General features: G+C 40.2%; 1 protein-coding gene across 2 annotated transcripts; it reads left to right on the top strand.

Annotated features, from left to right (window-relative positions):
• The first annotated feature begins 425 nt into the window (after nucleotides 1-425).
• On the top strand, nucleotides 426-13,970 carry runx1 (RUNX family transcription factor 1). 2 transcript variants are annotated; one of them, XM_088994167.1, is made up of 8 exons: nucleotides 426-535; nucleotides 4,625-4,764; nucleotides 4,833-4,943; nucleotides 6,521-6,677; nucleotides 8,067-8,171; nucleotides 10,512-10,757; nucleotides 12,073-12,219; nucleotides 12,295-13,970. In XM_088994167.1, exons 1-8 carry the CDS (start codon nucleotides 448-450, stop codon nucleotides 12,825-12,827), a joined length of 1,527 nt encoding a protein of 508 aa, XP_088850293.1. In that variant the 5' UTR covers nucleotides 426-447; the 3' UTR covers nucleotides 12,828-13,970. The 2 variants fall into 2 exon arrangements, with proteins under 2 accessions (XP_088850293.1, XP_088850376.1); XM_088994250.1 differs by lacking the exon at nucleotides 426-535 and adding an exon at nucleotides 3,394-3,710.
• Nucleotides 13,971-13,997: the final 27 nt, after the last annotated feature.

Genomic DNA, 13,997 nt, shown 5'->3' with positions numbered 1-13,997 from the left:
AGTTTTCAAATGAGATGAACATGAAAGGGAATGGGCTTGGAGATTATGGGAGCGACCCAAAAATATGGAGAATATGGCACTGAGTAGCAAGTGAAAATGAAATTAGCTACTGTGAAAGTGCCTGAGGGCAAAGTGGACTCATGTCCCCTGTGGCTACGAGCTTTAGAAGCGAGGATGAATTCAGCTTGACTGACTGCTCTTTTTCTTTCGCATTTTGGTGTTTTTTTATGCTAAAGGGGGAAGGAGGGAGAGATAAATGAGAGTATAAAAACTGCTGATGGAGGTGACTGAAATCTCTTTCTTCGGGGTTGATCATCTCCCTACATTTTTATTAACCTTGTTTGTTTTCTTTGAAATATTATTTAAGTCGTTTGTTATCATTGGTTGTTTTCCTTGAGCTCGACTTGGAAATTGGACAAGTGGCTGTCACCTGCTGAGGATATCAGCATGAATCCCGGAGCTTTCTCTGGTTCCGGTCCGCTATCTTTGGCCATGTTCTTGATGAGGAAAGGCCGTTCGGGCAGCGAACTCTTTGGTAAAGCCACAACTTCTGTCATTGACCTGATTTTTCCGCGTTCATGCCGAAAATTATCGCTTTGACCTTTTCAAATATGAGAAAACGTGAACATCTCTTTCTCTTTAGCTTGTGCAGGGGTACTTGTTGAGGATATTACCAAAGTATTTATAGCTTCAAAATGCTGCATTTTGTAAGAATCAATGACAGATGCGAGGATTTCTTTTTGCTTGTTATAGGTTCAGTGCAATCAAACCCTTGTTCACCTGGAAATAAGTTGTGCCCCTCTAACCAACAATAACAAAACCTCTTTCGAAAAGCCAGGTTTCTGCTGACATTAATAAATGGGGAGGAATGTGGGTCGTTTATTTCATTGAGAATTGCATGTTCGAACTCCAGATTAATATCGAAAGGAATAAATCCAAGAAATTCAAATCCCAAAAAGAGAATTTGTGGTGCATTCTCAAAAATCCTAAATGCCCGCTGTGCCACATTTGTGTCCATCTTTCCAATTGTTGTCTTCTGTTGAATTGAAAGATGATCAAACCAGGGTGTTAGAACATACGGTATCTTTTCGGTCTAATGCTTGAATTTAAAGTGTTACCAATAATTGTGCAATTTTTCTTGCTGTTTTCAAAGACGTATAAAGATGATGCCATGACTTTATTTTTCTCTTATTATGGGAGAAAAGAGGACTGTTATCGAGACAGAATATAAATATTTCCGAGGGCAAATCACATCCCGCTCAGCTCTGGGCCAAACACGAAAAGAGACATTTACATTTTTTATCATTCCCTTTGGCCACAGGGGCAGACTGGCGTTTTGTTAAAACACTTGCGACAGCAGCTGGAAGGCAATAGGATGTTGGCTTCACTCAAATATGATGCACTCCCTTCAATGATGAACTTAATACCAAGTTTGGCATGCTAAACTTTAAATTGTATTTGGTGGACAAAATATTGCCATATTTCTGTTCATCGGAAAGTTAGATTGAATGAATGATCGACAACTATGTCAAAATTATATTACTACAGTCACTCGATGATATCTGTGATTTTCTTCTTATTTTTCAATTTTTATATATCATCAGGAGGAAGCTCTTCCGCCACCAAGGATGAATCTTTTTCTTCAGTATAACCAAACAGCTCATATGATGGCGCACATATTCACATTCCTCAAGTCAGTCTGCCAGCCAAGTTTGTGCAAAGCAAGGAGAGACATTAAAACGTCTGTGTGATTATTTTCAAACAATGTGCACCTTCACTGACCACAATATTTTATGACTTGTTTGTTTTTAGAATTTACCAACATCGGATAGCTACGAGGAAAACATCAACTGTGTGACAGCATCTTGACTTGAACATAGCCATGCTTTCAATCCCTCACTGTCCCCTATTGGCCGTAAACTGGTACTGGCCTGTTTTCAGAATAAGAATCAGAAAACCTTTAATTGTCCCACAATGGGGAAATTAACTACGGCAGATTTAGCTTCACCTTGCCTTGTGATAGTTCAACTTTTCATCACACGTGCACCATGGTTGACCAACAACAGAACAACTGCTTTGACTGAAGTGACACAGTCATTTGGAGCTCCTGCGCCACAATAAAGCCTCTCGTTGACTTTTGCAAGGGGCAAATTTGATTTTTTTTTCTACTCGTGTTTGCATGGACAGGCCAGCATGATCACTTTGTACAAATACACAGCCCACTTAAAGCGATTTGGCATTCTTATAAATGACAGAATGAGATCTTTGACTGGAGAATGGATGATATTGAACTGAACAGCCATGTTGTTAAATGCAATGTAAAAAATAGGTTTGAAGTTACTGTTTTTCTGAACAAAATATTTCTTCCGGCGAAGGGAGAATTCTCTCACCCTGTTGGAAGTTTCAGTGTGAAATGTGGAAATGGGTGCAAATGTACACCATGTCTCCATTTGTGAATTTTGATATGGATACGTAGAATTTTGACAGCGGGGGTTATTACAATGTGGAAAGTCACTACGTATATGTTCTGAATGTGCAAGTTGACCATTGTGAAGTTAGCGTGGTTAGAATCAGTTGAACATTGTGTAAGGGTTTGGTACAATTGAACAATTGTAAAAGTATTGAATACTGCAAATGTTATAATTTGAGGATTATCAAAAAGAATATCTCTGGAGATGTCCACAATGTACAGAAATGTTTGATCATGGACCGGTTTGAGTCGTGGGTGAAATGTAGTAGGGTTTTTTAATTGACCATGCAACATTTGACACTTCAATTTTTCTTGGAAAATATAGACCATGAAAAAAGTTAATATTGAAAAATAACTGTAGAATAGGGCACCTGAACAGTTTGACGTTGGAATGATTTGATTCTGTAGAGTAATTAGTCAATACGAGCTTAAATTGCAATTTTTATTTTGTGATTGTGTAAAAAAAGTGAAGTACTATTTGAAGGAATATTAAAATAGTTTTGCAATATATCATGAATGTCTTAAATAATTAGAAAGATAAATCGTGTGGATAATAACCGAACTCGCGGAGAACTGGGAATGCAGGGATAGGAATGTATGAATTAAACTTGCAATTTTCCTACTCATTTCAATTGGATGTTTTTATGGTAATGTGGAATTATGTCCCTGATGAGCTTTTGGAGAAGGTCATAAGTGGAGACTCCGTCCCAAACCGAAAAGCCAAGCCACCACCCATTCTTGCGGACGGATAATAACCTGATTGGTGCTTTCTACCGTCTATCACAGCACTGCCATCTAAGCGACCAATCAGCTGCCAGCAATGAGCAACCGCGGCGCAGTCCATATGAGACTCAAACATGCGGTTGTTCCTCTAAAAATTCAGTGGCTGTGAGCGTCAATGGCCATTTACGGGGAAGCTACGCGTGCACACACACACGCCAGTGTGTTGGCTGCGAATATGACCACTTTTTTGTGTTGAAACGAGCTACGCGTTTCTTCACCTTCTCGCTCCCGTTCCCGTCTGCGTTTTTGAACGCTCAATCGTGGCAGCCTTGAGGTTGTTTTGCATCTTTTCCCCCCGTTACTCGCGGCTGGAGAGGAAGCAAACTATCGGAATCTGTTATTGAAGAAGGACTTATATCATCCATAAGAAGACAGAAAAGCGGAAACGAAGACTTGTCTGGACGTTTATTGACTGATATAATCACAAAAATGGTCTTTCTTTGGGACGCCAAATACGGTACAACATTTTTTATTGATTATTATTTAATTTAATTGATTATTATTATTACAATACAAAGGGTTGCGTTTCATATGAAGTGTTTTTGACATGGATCGATCCGAATGGGATAAATCGAATGGCAGGCATCAAATTTAGCACAATAAGAAATACACCAGTGCAAAACAAATCATGCATTAATGAATAGTCAAAAAGTGATTTTTTTACACAATTATTATTTTTTTACTTGGATGAGTTGTCGGTAAAAAAATATTCATTTTGACATCCTGAGTTAAAGTAATTAAATTTATTGGTGCTAAATAATAGTTTAATTAAGTGAAGTGAAAGCAATGTCAGTCGTAAAACAATCAAGTAAAACTGAATTGGCCTTGCTATGTTAAAACGCATATGCTATATTGATAGTGTATACGCACTTTATTAATCCTACCATGTAACTTAAGTCCCTTATTTATTTGTTTGTTTTTTACAATACAATACACATATTATTGTAATAATTACTACATTATATGCCCGTGTCATGTCAAAGTTTTGCAAACCACATCACAAATTCTAAACGTCAATAAAAATTGAACCTTATTGTATATGAAGGAGGTTTTGAAGCAGACAGCATGCATTAGTGATCATTATAGTGGGCATGTGAACCATATATTGTGACTCACAAATTTGAAATGTGCACTAAATCTGGATGACTCTTATTCCAGGTAATACATTTAGGTGTGGGATCTGAGCACCAAGATGACTTTTTAATATATTTTTAAGTGTGATGAAATTGCTTCATGTTGTTGCCTGAATAGTGAAAATGTCTCACTGTTCACATTCTAGGTCTGAATACTTTTCGTGCTTGTCTTTCCAGTTTTTAGGAATTAATCCTGAGCACCTTTTCATTGTGGTTTGTCAATCAATGTCTTTTGCAGACCCTTGCCCTGGCCGGCGTTACACCCCCCCATCCACCACCCTGGCCTCGGGGGGAAAGATGGCCGAGGCCCTGGGTGCCCAGGAGGCGGGAGGCGGAGCGTCGCTGGTGGGCAAGTTGCGCATGGCCGACCGGGACATGGTAAAATGGGCACTCCTTATTTACGGTTGTATGATGCAAAACTAAACAATTCATTCTTCATTTGGTAGGTGCTGTCAGATCATCCGGGCGATCTGGTGAAGACAGACAGTCCTAACTTTTTGTGTTCGGTGCTGCCCACACATTGGAGATGCAACAAAACTCTCCCAATTGCTTTTAAGGTCAGAAAGCTTCCATGCGTCCTCTATTTTTTTGCCCGCATCCGGATGTTGTTTGGTGCTTGTAAGGAGATCCGAGATCAAGTGTGTTATTTTATTCACAAGACACAGAGGAGTAATGATCGGAAATTTGTCATCATCATTATGATGGATGTCAAATAACATCTCTTTTTTATTCTGAAGTCAAGGAAAAATATGTCGCTTCACTATCGTTCACTTAACTTCAAATTACAAAAAAATATACTTCATTTTTTTTATCTCAAAAAATGGTTCCAATTTTTATTAAACCCAAAGACCATTAACAGTTTATTTAATGTGAAAATATGAAGAAGGAGCACTTGAATTGCTGTCCCAAGTGATCTGGATGTGTGAATGGATCTGGTTCCTGGGCCTTGAGTTTCATACTACTGCCTGATCTCACTTGCATGTGAATCCAAACCACTGTGTCAATATACTGTAAGAGACCCTCGGGTGTGAAATCATCTGATTGCATTTAATTCATTTGAAAGTATCAATTTAGGACAAATGCTGAAATGTATCTTCATCCATCTGTCTTTGCCCATGACGTAGAGTGACAGGCAGAACAATTATATTCTCATTCACAAGATGAATTTTAAAAAATGCTACCTGATGAAATACATCATTTGATGCACGTCGTAGATTCCAGTATTTGTATTTTTTTTCCGCGGGTGGGATTAATTCACTTTTTACATCCTGTTGACTTTTCCTGTACTTTTTGCAAAAACGCATTTGTGGCAATAGTGGCTTTTAGCCGCAGACCCAACTCATTTAGAGGGTTTGCTGCATTAGCTCGCTCGCGGGCGCTCACGCTCGCAAACACTCGTGCACGTGCGTGCAATGTAATACATCCTAATGAAGCCCCAGTTACACATTACTGATGACAGATTACTGTTGTGATGCAAGAATATGATGTCCATCTCCCTCTCTCTCTCTCTCTCTCGCTCTCTCTCTCTCTCACTTTCTCTCTCTCTCTAGCTAGCTATGTATTCATCCATCCATCCGGATATTTTTCTTGCATTTTTTTTTTATTACACCTCAATAAAAGCTGCATATTAAATTAATGTACTGTTTGAAGAATTATCAGCAGTATCTTTTGGAGCCTTTTACTGAGCGAGTTGCTTGTTCTGTAGCCACAAAGGGACATAAGTCTTCTTGTGCCGGTCCCAAGCCCGGATAAACACAGAGGGTTGTGTCAGGAAGGGCATTTGACGTAAAAGCTTGGCCAAAACAAACATGCGGATCAAACCCCTAAAGATGGAGGACACTGATTTGCTGTGGCGACCCCTTGAAGGGAAAAGCCGAAAGGAAAAGAAGAAAGAAGAAGAAGCTATGTGTCCTTCACATCAAAGGAGGATATTTTCCTTTTTCAATCACGATTGTGGCTGTGTGAAATGCTGTTTTAAGCATATTCCGTGGACCACAAAAAAAAAACAGATGGGGGCCCTCAAACTGCCCCCGGGCCATAGTTTGAATCATTAACTCAAAAACGTTGAACACTACATTTCTGATTCTGAAGTCCTTTGTTATTAATATTTGTTTTTTTTCTGGGCCTTGATCAGGTGGTTGCACTTGGCGAGGTCCCCGATGGCACCATGGTGACAGTGATGGCAGGTAACGACGAGAACTACTCGGCAGAGCTCCGTAACGCAACGGCTGCTATTAAAAACCAAGTAGCCCGATTCAATGACCTGCGCTTCGTCGGCCGGAGCGGGAGGGGTATGCTGTTGTTTACTTGTGCTAACCTACACCTTATTGTTGCTTTAAAAAAAGAAGAAGCACAGCACTCTGACATACATACATGGGAAAGGGCAAGTGAATGAATACAAGTTGCTATTCAAACTAACTTCCCCTTGTCCCCTCTCACAAACGCACTCACACTCACATTCACACACACACACACACGCACACACACACACACACACACACACACACACACACACACACACACACACACACACACACACACACACACACACACACACACACAGTGCACGTGCCCAACTGTTAGGCAAATAGCTGAACATATCTATTTAAAGCAGCAGCAGCGTGTTTTTAAAATGAAAAAAGAAAACAAAGAGCTTTTATTTCCACGCACGCAAAACGAAATACAAGTTCTCTGTGCTTGTATTTTTCCTTATAGACTCCAACATTTTTGGACAAATGCTGTAAGATTTCGCCAACTTGTGGCACCAGCGTTTTGTTGTTAGTCCAGGATGATGGGACAGCATTTCACAATTGGACGACATGTAACATTGCTTTGTAGCAGTGCTCACAAATGATGTTTCAACACCAAAATAGTCACAAATAAATGGAGTCTTGAAAAGTTAACTCATATACAGTATCTATTTATGTATGCATTTCTTTATTTATTTCTACACATGCTACTCATGACAGCCAATGAAGGGTTTTTATTGTTGCCTATGAATTGATAATGTGATGCAAATTACTGAAGTAATATTAATCATTGTGTAACATTCGTTTTGAACTTGACAGGCATATTCTCCTACCGGAATGTACAACACTGCTTCAGAATAATTCAAATAATTTCACATTGATGCGAACACAACATAATAGACGAAGAAAACAAGTCAGCTGGCAAATGGTTTGACTGAAGGTGTTGAAGGAAAGATGAACTTGCTCATCATTAGTCACACCTTCCCGTTTTGCTGACGTTGTTTGGCATACGCTGCTTCATATTGATGGACGGTCTTGTCAAATTTCTTGACAATATTGTTACAGTTTATTTTAAATCTTTTTTTTTCAAACATGCTTCAGCTGCTCTCTTTAATAGCTACTAAAAAGGGGCAGTGCCCCATTCTCATATAACTAAATATGGTAACCCAAATAACTTGTGGCACAAATTCAACACTTTTACTTACTTTTTGTGCCCAAACTGTGCTTTTATTTGCCTGCTTTTTGCTGAGTCATGTTGTAGGGCTTTTTTCCCTTCCTTTAAATGGATAAATATTGGTAAGAGTGTTAAGAGAGAGAACTTCACAGTATGATTACAGCAAATGGGTTTGAACAATTACAAGACACTTTCGGTATTTTTCCATTTTGTTTTATATCATCGCTTGTTTGCTTTTCTCTCTCCACATTCCATAGGAAAGAGTTTCACCCTAACCATCACAATGTTCACCAACCCATCTCAGGTGGCGACATACCAGAGAGCCATCAAAATCACAGTGGATGGTCCCAGAGAGCCACGACGTGAGTAACAGTTCAAATAGCGGATCTTTAAATGTCCATTACTCTTGGAATCACACCACCTTCAAGTGATCAAGATCAAATAATTGCATCTTGTAGCCACAATTCTACTTGAAAGAAGTCTATTTGTTTTCTTGTTTGGTAAGCTTGAAAAAAAAATCATTGCTTCCAAATTCACAGTTATGTGAGTCAGTGATGTAAACGCCAACTTCCTCTCTCACGTCAGTTCTACTCTCAACGGTTACTGCACGACTGTAGCTAGTCCCTCACACACTTGAACCATGAGGATACATTGAAGCCCCGTCTATTTCATCTTAACCTTTTGGTCTTTATTGCCTTTAGAGTCTATCCTCGGTTATTGATCCAAAACCTTCAAAATATGTATTTTTTAGGGTTATAGGGTGAGTTTGAAATGATCTGAAAGTGTTTTGTGATAATTTGTGGTAAATTTACAATGTAAACTATTAACAATCAATTATAATTACTTTAGGAACATGTTGGTTAACTGCTTTCTCTTCCTACTCACGACCCATAATCAACTATTTCATATTTCATTTTGTGGTGTGTGTGTGTGTGTGTGTGTGTGTGTGTGTGTGTGTGTGTGTGTGTGTGTGTGTGTGTGTGTGTGTGTGTGTGTGTGTGTGTGTGTGTGTGTGTGTGTGTGAGAGAGAGTCTGTGCGTGCGTGCACGTGCGTACTGTATCTGACATGACAAGATGAACGTCTGTGTAAGCTCTCAGTCGGACAGGAGTGGTCCATCGATGAGAAGGTTTCTTCAGCCGTCATCTGTACAATTTTGAAGGTTTCGGACGTTTCGCCTCCTATCCAAGAGGCTTCGTCAGCGAACTAAAGTCTGACTGGTCGTATCGGCCCTATTTATATATCCCTAATGTCCAGAAATGGTGGCGCCGGACACAGCTATGATAGGTCCCTACTCTCAGGTTGGGGGGGCAGAGGACCCCTCCCTGTGGCCCCACTGATTGGAATGTAGGAACAACGTCCGAAACCTTCAAAATTGTACAGATGACGGCTGAAGAAACCTTCTCATCGATGACAAGATGAAACAAACCTGACAGAGTGTGGGCCTACAGTGCCACCCGTTGGTCGCAAACCAAAATGTGACAGGCGCGTCTGGCTGCCGCTGCTCACCCGCAGAAAAACAACCCATAATTAACCTGTTACTGCAAAGTGTCCTTGAGAGTTTGGAAAGGGGCTTGTAAATGAAATGTATTATTATTATTATTATTATTATTATTAAAATGATTTTATTAAAATGATTTTATTTGGAGGAACCTGCCCTTCGTTGAAAATTTGGCCTATCCACTGTTTTAGGGCTCTTTCTGAAACACACCAAGATATCCCAAGATGGCTCAAAAGCCATGCCTCGTAAAAAAAGTAATACTTTGACACCATTTCGTGATATCTGGGTGACACAGAACGCGTTGAAATGTCGGGATGTTGCCTGTCTACTGGAAAAATACTACTTTGGTGCTGACTTCGGGCATCTATTAGGAGTTATAAAATTTATTGAGCAAGAGAGAACAAAACTAGTGCTTGAGCGCCATCTAGTGGCAATGTAAAACTATTTAACGAGGTCGTGGCAGTTGCACTTTTTCACAGTTCGTGATAGGGCTCTTTCCTTTGATAAGGAGAAACAGGCTTTGACCTGTCCAATATAAAAGAAGGGGTTGGCGCAGTCTTGTGGCATGTATTTTGTCAATTATAAATCTTTTTGAGGACAACAGTACAGTTGTTCACAAATTGTGGCTCAGCTACATAATAGCGTAATAGCGGTTGAATACTCAGCACACACACGCACGCATTCACACGCGCGCGCACACACACACGCACGCACGCACACACACGCACGCACACACACACACACACACACACACACACACAGACGCGTTTTTATGCTTTCAGGAGACCACTTCTCGGATCATCACTTCTGGGGACCACCCTTTCTGAAACGTTTTTTATGTTTTCTTTATGGGGACCAGGTTTTTTGTCCCCATACGTCAAATGGTCCCCAGGCAAAAGAATGCATTTACAAACATCACCAGTGCGACAATTTCATATTTGACAAACTTTAATATTTATTAGTATCAGAATTTAGTCGTGTGTGTGTATGTGTATGCATAAATCATGTACATGTGCATGGAGAATTGGAGATTGGACACACACACACACACACACACACACACACACACACACACACACACACACACACACACACACACACACACATTAGTAGCTTTTAAATGTAACCAACAACACATGCATGCATAAACACATACACACATACAAACTAAGCTGTATCAAACTAAACAAAATCATTTCTTAGGTCATCGCCAGAAGATGGATGACATTAAGCCCGGCTCATTGGCCTTTTCAGAGAGACTCACAGAGCTGGAGCAACTGAGGCGGAGCACGATGAGAGTGACCCCCCCACACCACCATCATCATCCTCATCATCATTCTCATCATCACCATCATCAGCCCTCTGCTTGCAGCACGCGTCAATCTACGGCAGCGGCCACATTGCACTCGGCCACGTTCTCCAGCCCCGTACACACCCAAATAGCGACTGGTAAGAATAACAAGGGGACGCAAAAGATAAGAACAAGTCTGTTTCTGTCAGCAGACTTGATGAAACGTTTTTCTTTATCACAACAAAAACTCGTCGGATTTAGATTAAAGACACCAAACGTCATCTTTTCTTTTAATCTGGTTCCTCATTACTGTTTGTGTTTCTGTGACATCGCGGAAGCTCACGGAGGCACTACATGATGGTATCGTTTCCTCTTATTTGCTTGGTAGTGACGCCGAAAGTGTCAAACAAAAAGTTAACTCACGTGCACAATATACATGTCCAACAAAAAGGGAAGCTTGTGTAACTTCCAGCCAGTCACATCTCTGGGTTATCATGCTGTCAATGTAATTAATCAATATCAATATGTAGCTTTGTACAGATAAAGCTGGATAAGTCTTTGTTTTCCTAATGATCAATTGTACAACATCCCTATCACATGATTGTGCTATCACTTTGGAACAGTATTACTCCTGAGTTCCTCGGTGATTACCACCTGGAATATCCCAAGAAGAATATTTAATCCTCCAATGCTGAAATTGATATTGGAAGTAAAGACACTTTTCTTCTCCAAGAATGTGTTGTGTGTGGTCCCACTAGTCTAAATGTGGTATTTTGGATTGGATTGGATTGGATTGGATTGGATTGGATATGCCTTTATTAGTCTCACAGTGGAGAAATTTACATTTCACAGCAGCAAAGTGATGAAAGGAATTTTGATTAATATTGTGTGTGTGAAATATGAATTCATGCACAAAATTGTCCCATTTTAATCCAGTCCAAAGGGCGGCCATTTTTGCCATTTGCTGTTGTCTGAAAATGAGATCACAGTGCCTGAAGGCCATGGATTTCTATATAATGGACTAATTTATTAGCCTTTGTCAGAAATGAAGTAGGTGGAAAAAATCACAGGCCCTAGAGGAGGATGAAAATATGTGTATTGTGCTGCTTAATTCATATTCCACAAACACACTATGAAGTGCTTTGACTATCATGAGCTGAAAAAAATATTCTTGGATTCATTGAATTCCAACAAATACATAAACCAATGTAATTTTGTGGTCATAAACCAATGTAATTGTCCATTTTTCCTCATAATTAAGCAAATGCGAAATTTTAGTTTCATACATTTTAATCATGTGAAAACTGAAAATCAAATACTTGTTTTTTTCAGTGTAATTGTGGTACATAAATATTTTTCAAAAGAAACTATTTAATGTGATTAACCAGTTAAGTGTTGACAATTCAGATACGAAAATTCAAATGATGTGGCAATCAATTACTGTAACATTTTTTTAACATTGTCCCATTTCAGAAGGACGACAGATGCAGTCATCTCCATCATGGTCCTATGACCAATCCTATCCCTATCTTGGACAGATAAGCACACCTAACATCCACACGACCAATCCCCTTTCACCAAGTCGCTCATCACTCGGCGAGCTGTCCTCACGTCTTACAGGTAACATCCACATTTTAAGATTGTGATGACACCAAAAGACCCAAATCATAAGACTTGAACTTTGCCCTCATTCAGGTCCAGACCTGACCGCATTTAGTGACCCAAGGATGACCTTGGAACGATCTTTCACCTCTGTCCCCTCCTTGCCAGACACTCGCTTCTCAGACCCGCGTGTGCATTACCCCCCCAGGGCTGCATTCACCTACACGCCCCCGCACAATCCCGTCACCAACAGTGCCCTTGGCATCACCATGGCGACAGCTATGGCCACCACACCTGCCGGGAGGTATCACACTTACCTGCCGCCCGCATACCCGTCAAATACACCACACCAGGGCCAGAATAGACCCTTCCAGTCCACTTCCTCACCGTATCACGTGTACTACTCCACGGCTGCGGGCTCATACCAGTTCTCCATGATGGCCGGGGGAGGCAACTGTGACGGTCGTTCCCCTCAGAGAATCCTACCGCCTTGCACTAACGCCTCAACAGGCTCCCCACTCCTGCACCCGTCTTTGCCCAGTCAGAATGAGGGCGTAGCTGTGGAGGTGGAGTCCAGTCACAGTAGCTCCCCGGCAAATGCGGAGGCTGTCTGGAGACCTTACTGACAGGAATCAACAAGCATTTTCATCAACGCCAAGTGTGACTGTGCCATCATCACTTTGTCGTGATGGTTTATGAAGGTCAGCAGTTCTTCACATTTTCAGGAATGTCAAATCAAAAAAATGTTTGAGGTTAAAGGTCATATTATCACTTTGAAATTTTGCAAATGATCTTCAAGCAGATTCACATGTACATTGACTCTAGAGTTGTCCAGACTCACAACTCAGATCACTTGAGTCTCAAATACATTTTCCCCTGCTGTATCAAATTCACATATACATGAATGGAAATGGCATGAATCCATTCTGAAGTGCCCAAAATATGTTTTTTTAATGTGTGTTTTTAAAATGGTCCAACCCCGTAATCGGCTCTACAACTTAATCCCCCAATATTAGCACTTTTAAAATCGCTTTGACATCAATTGGAGTGCTGCAAAAATACTGAACTTCATTAGATGGCTGAGAACCGGTGGAATATTCTACTTAATTATAACCCCACAAACGCATTATAAATCATAATATCGTGTCCGCACTACTCAAAATATTTTTTCTTTGTTTCTGCCGTACTATTTTTATTTATTTTATTATTTTTGCATTTTTAACCACACTTTACTTTCAGTAGCTTCTCCATATTTTCAAGAGCAGAGATTCAAAGTCATTTTAACCCCTATGGCCAGTGTTATAGTCTTTATTGACTCAATCTTCTTTTTCAGTCATGCACTTATATGGAAATGAGGCCTGATGTTGTAAAGTTTGCTGGCGCTATCTCGTGGCGTAAATTATGTTTTTGCTCCTGACATAAAAAAGGGACCAAGCCATGGGTTGTATCTTTATCAAGAGCAAATTGGGGCACACGTCGGTTTCAAGACTAGACAACACAGAGTGCGAGTGGTTAGCACATTTGTCTCATTCTGCAATTGTTGCTCAAATTTTGGCTCAGGCCCGATTATTTGAAGTCTGCATGTTTCCCCATGCCAGTGTGGAGTTTCCCTGCATATTACGGTTTCCTCCCACATTCTAAAAGAACGCATGCTCGCTCACTTAAATTGATCAATTGTGCACCCCTCGCCGCTCAAAATGATGTTTTCTTACAAATAATCCTGTCGAGCTGTATCAAATTCATGTAAATACCTGAAAATAAAAAATTCAATGTTGTTTTGTTTTCGGATATAATCC

The sequence above is a fragment of the Hippocampus bargibanti genome, linkage group LG01 (genome assembly GCF_051943395.1).
Source record: "Hippocampus bargibanti isolate YZ-2025 linkage group LG01, ASM5194339v1, whole genome shotgun sequence".
In the NCBI taxonomy this organism is placed as follows: Eukaryota; Metazoa; Chordata; class Actinopteri; order Syngnathiformes; family Syngnathidae; genus Hippocampus; species Hippocampus bargibanti.
Note: the sequence above shows the minus strand (reverse complement) of the source record. Positions and strands in the feature narration are given on the sequence as shown.

What these genes read in the sequence shown, in the direction of transcription:
- runx1 (XM_088994167.1), top strand. Translation starts at nt 448, where the DNA reads ATGAATCCCGGAGCTTTCTCTGGTTCCGGTCCGCTATCTTTGGCCATG. An exon ending in TGGTCCCAGAGAGCCACGAC is followed by an intron (nt 8,172 to 10,511) that starts GTGAGTAACAGT and finishes ATCATTTCTTAG; the next exon opens with GTCATCGCCAGAAGATGGAT. An exon ending in ACACACCCAAATAGCGACTG is followed by an intron (nt 10,758 to 12,072) that starts GTAAGAATAACA and finishes GTCCCATTTCAG; the next exon opens with AAGGACGACAGATGCAGTCA.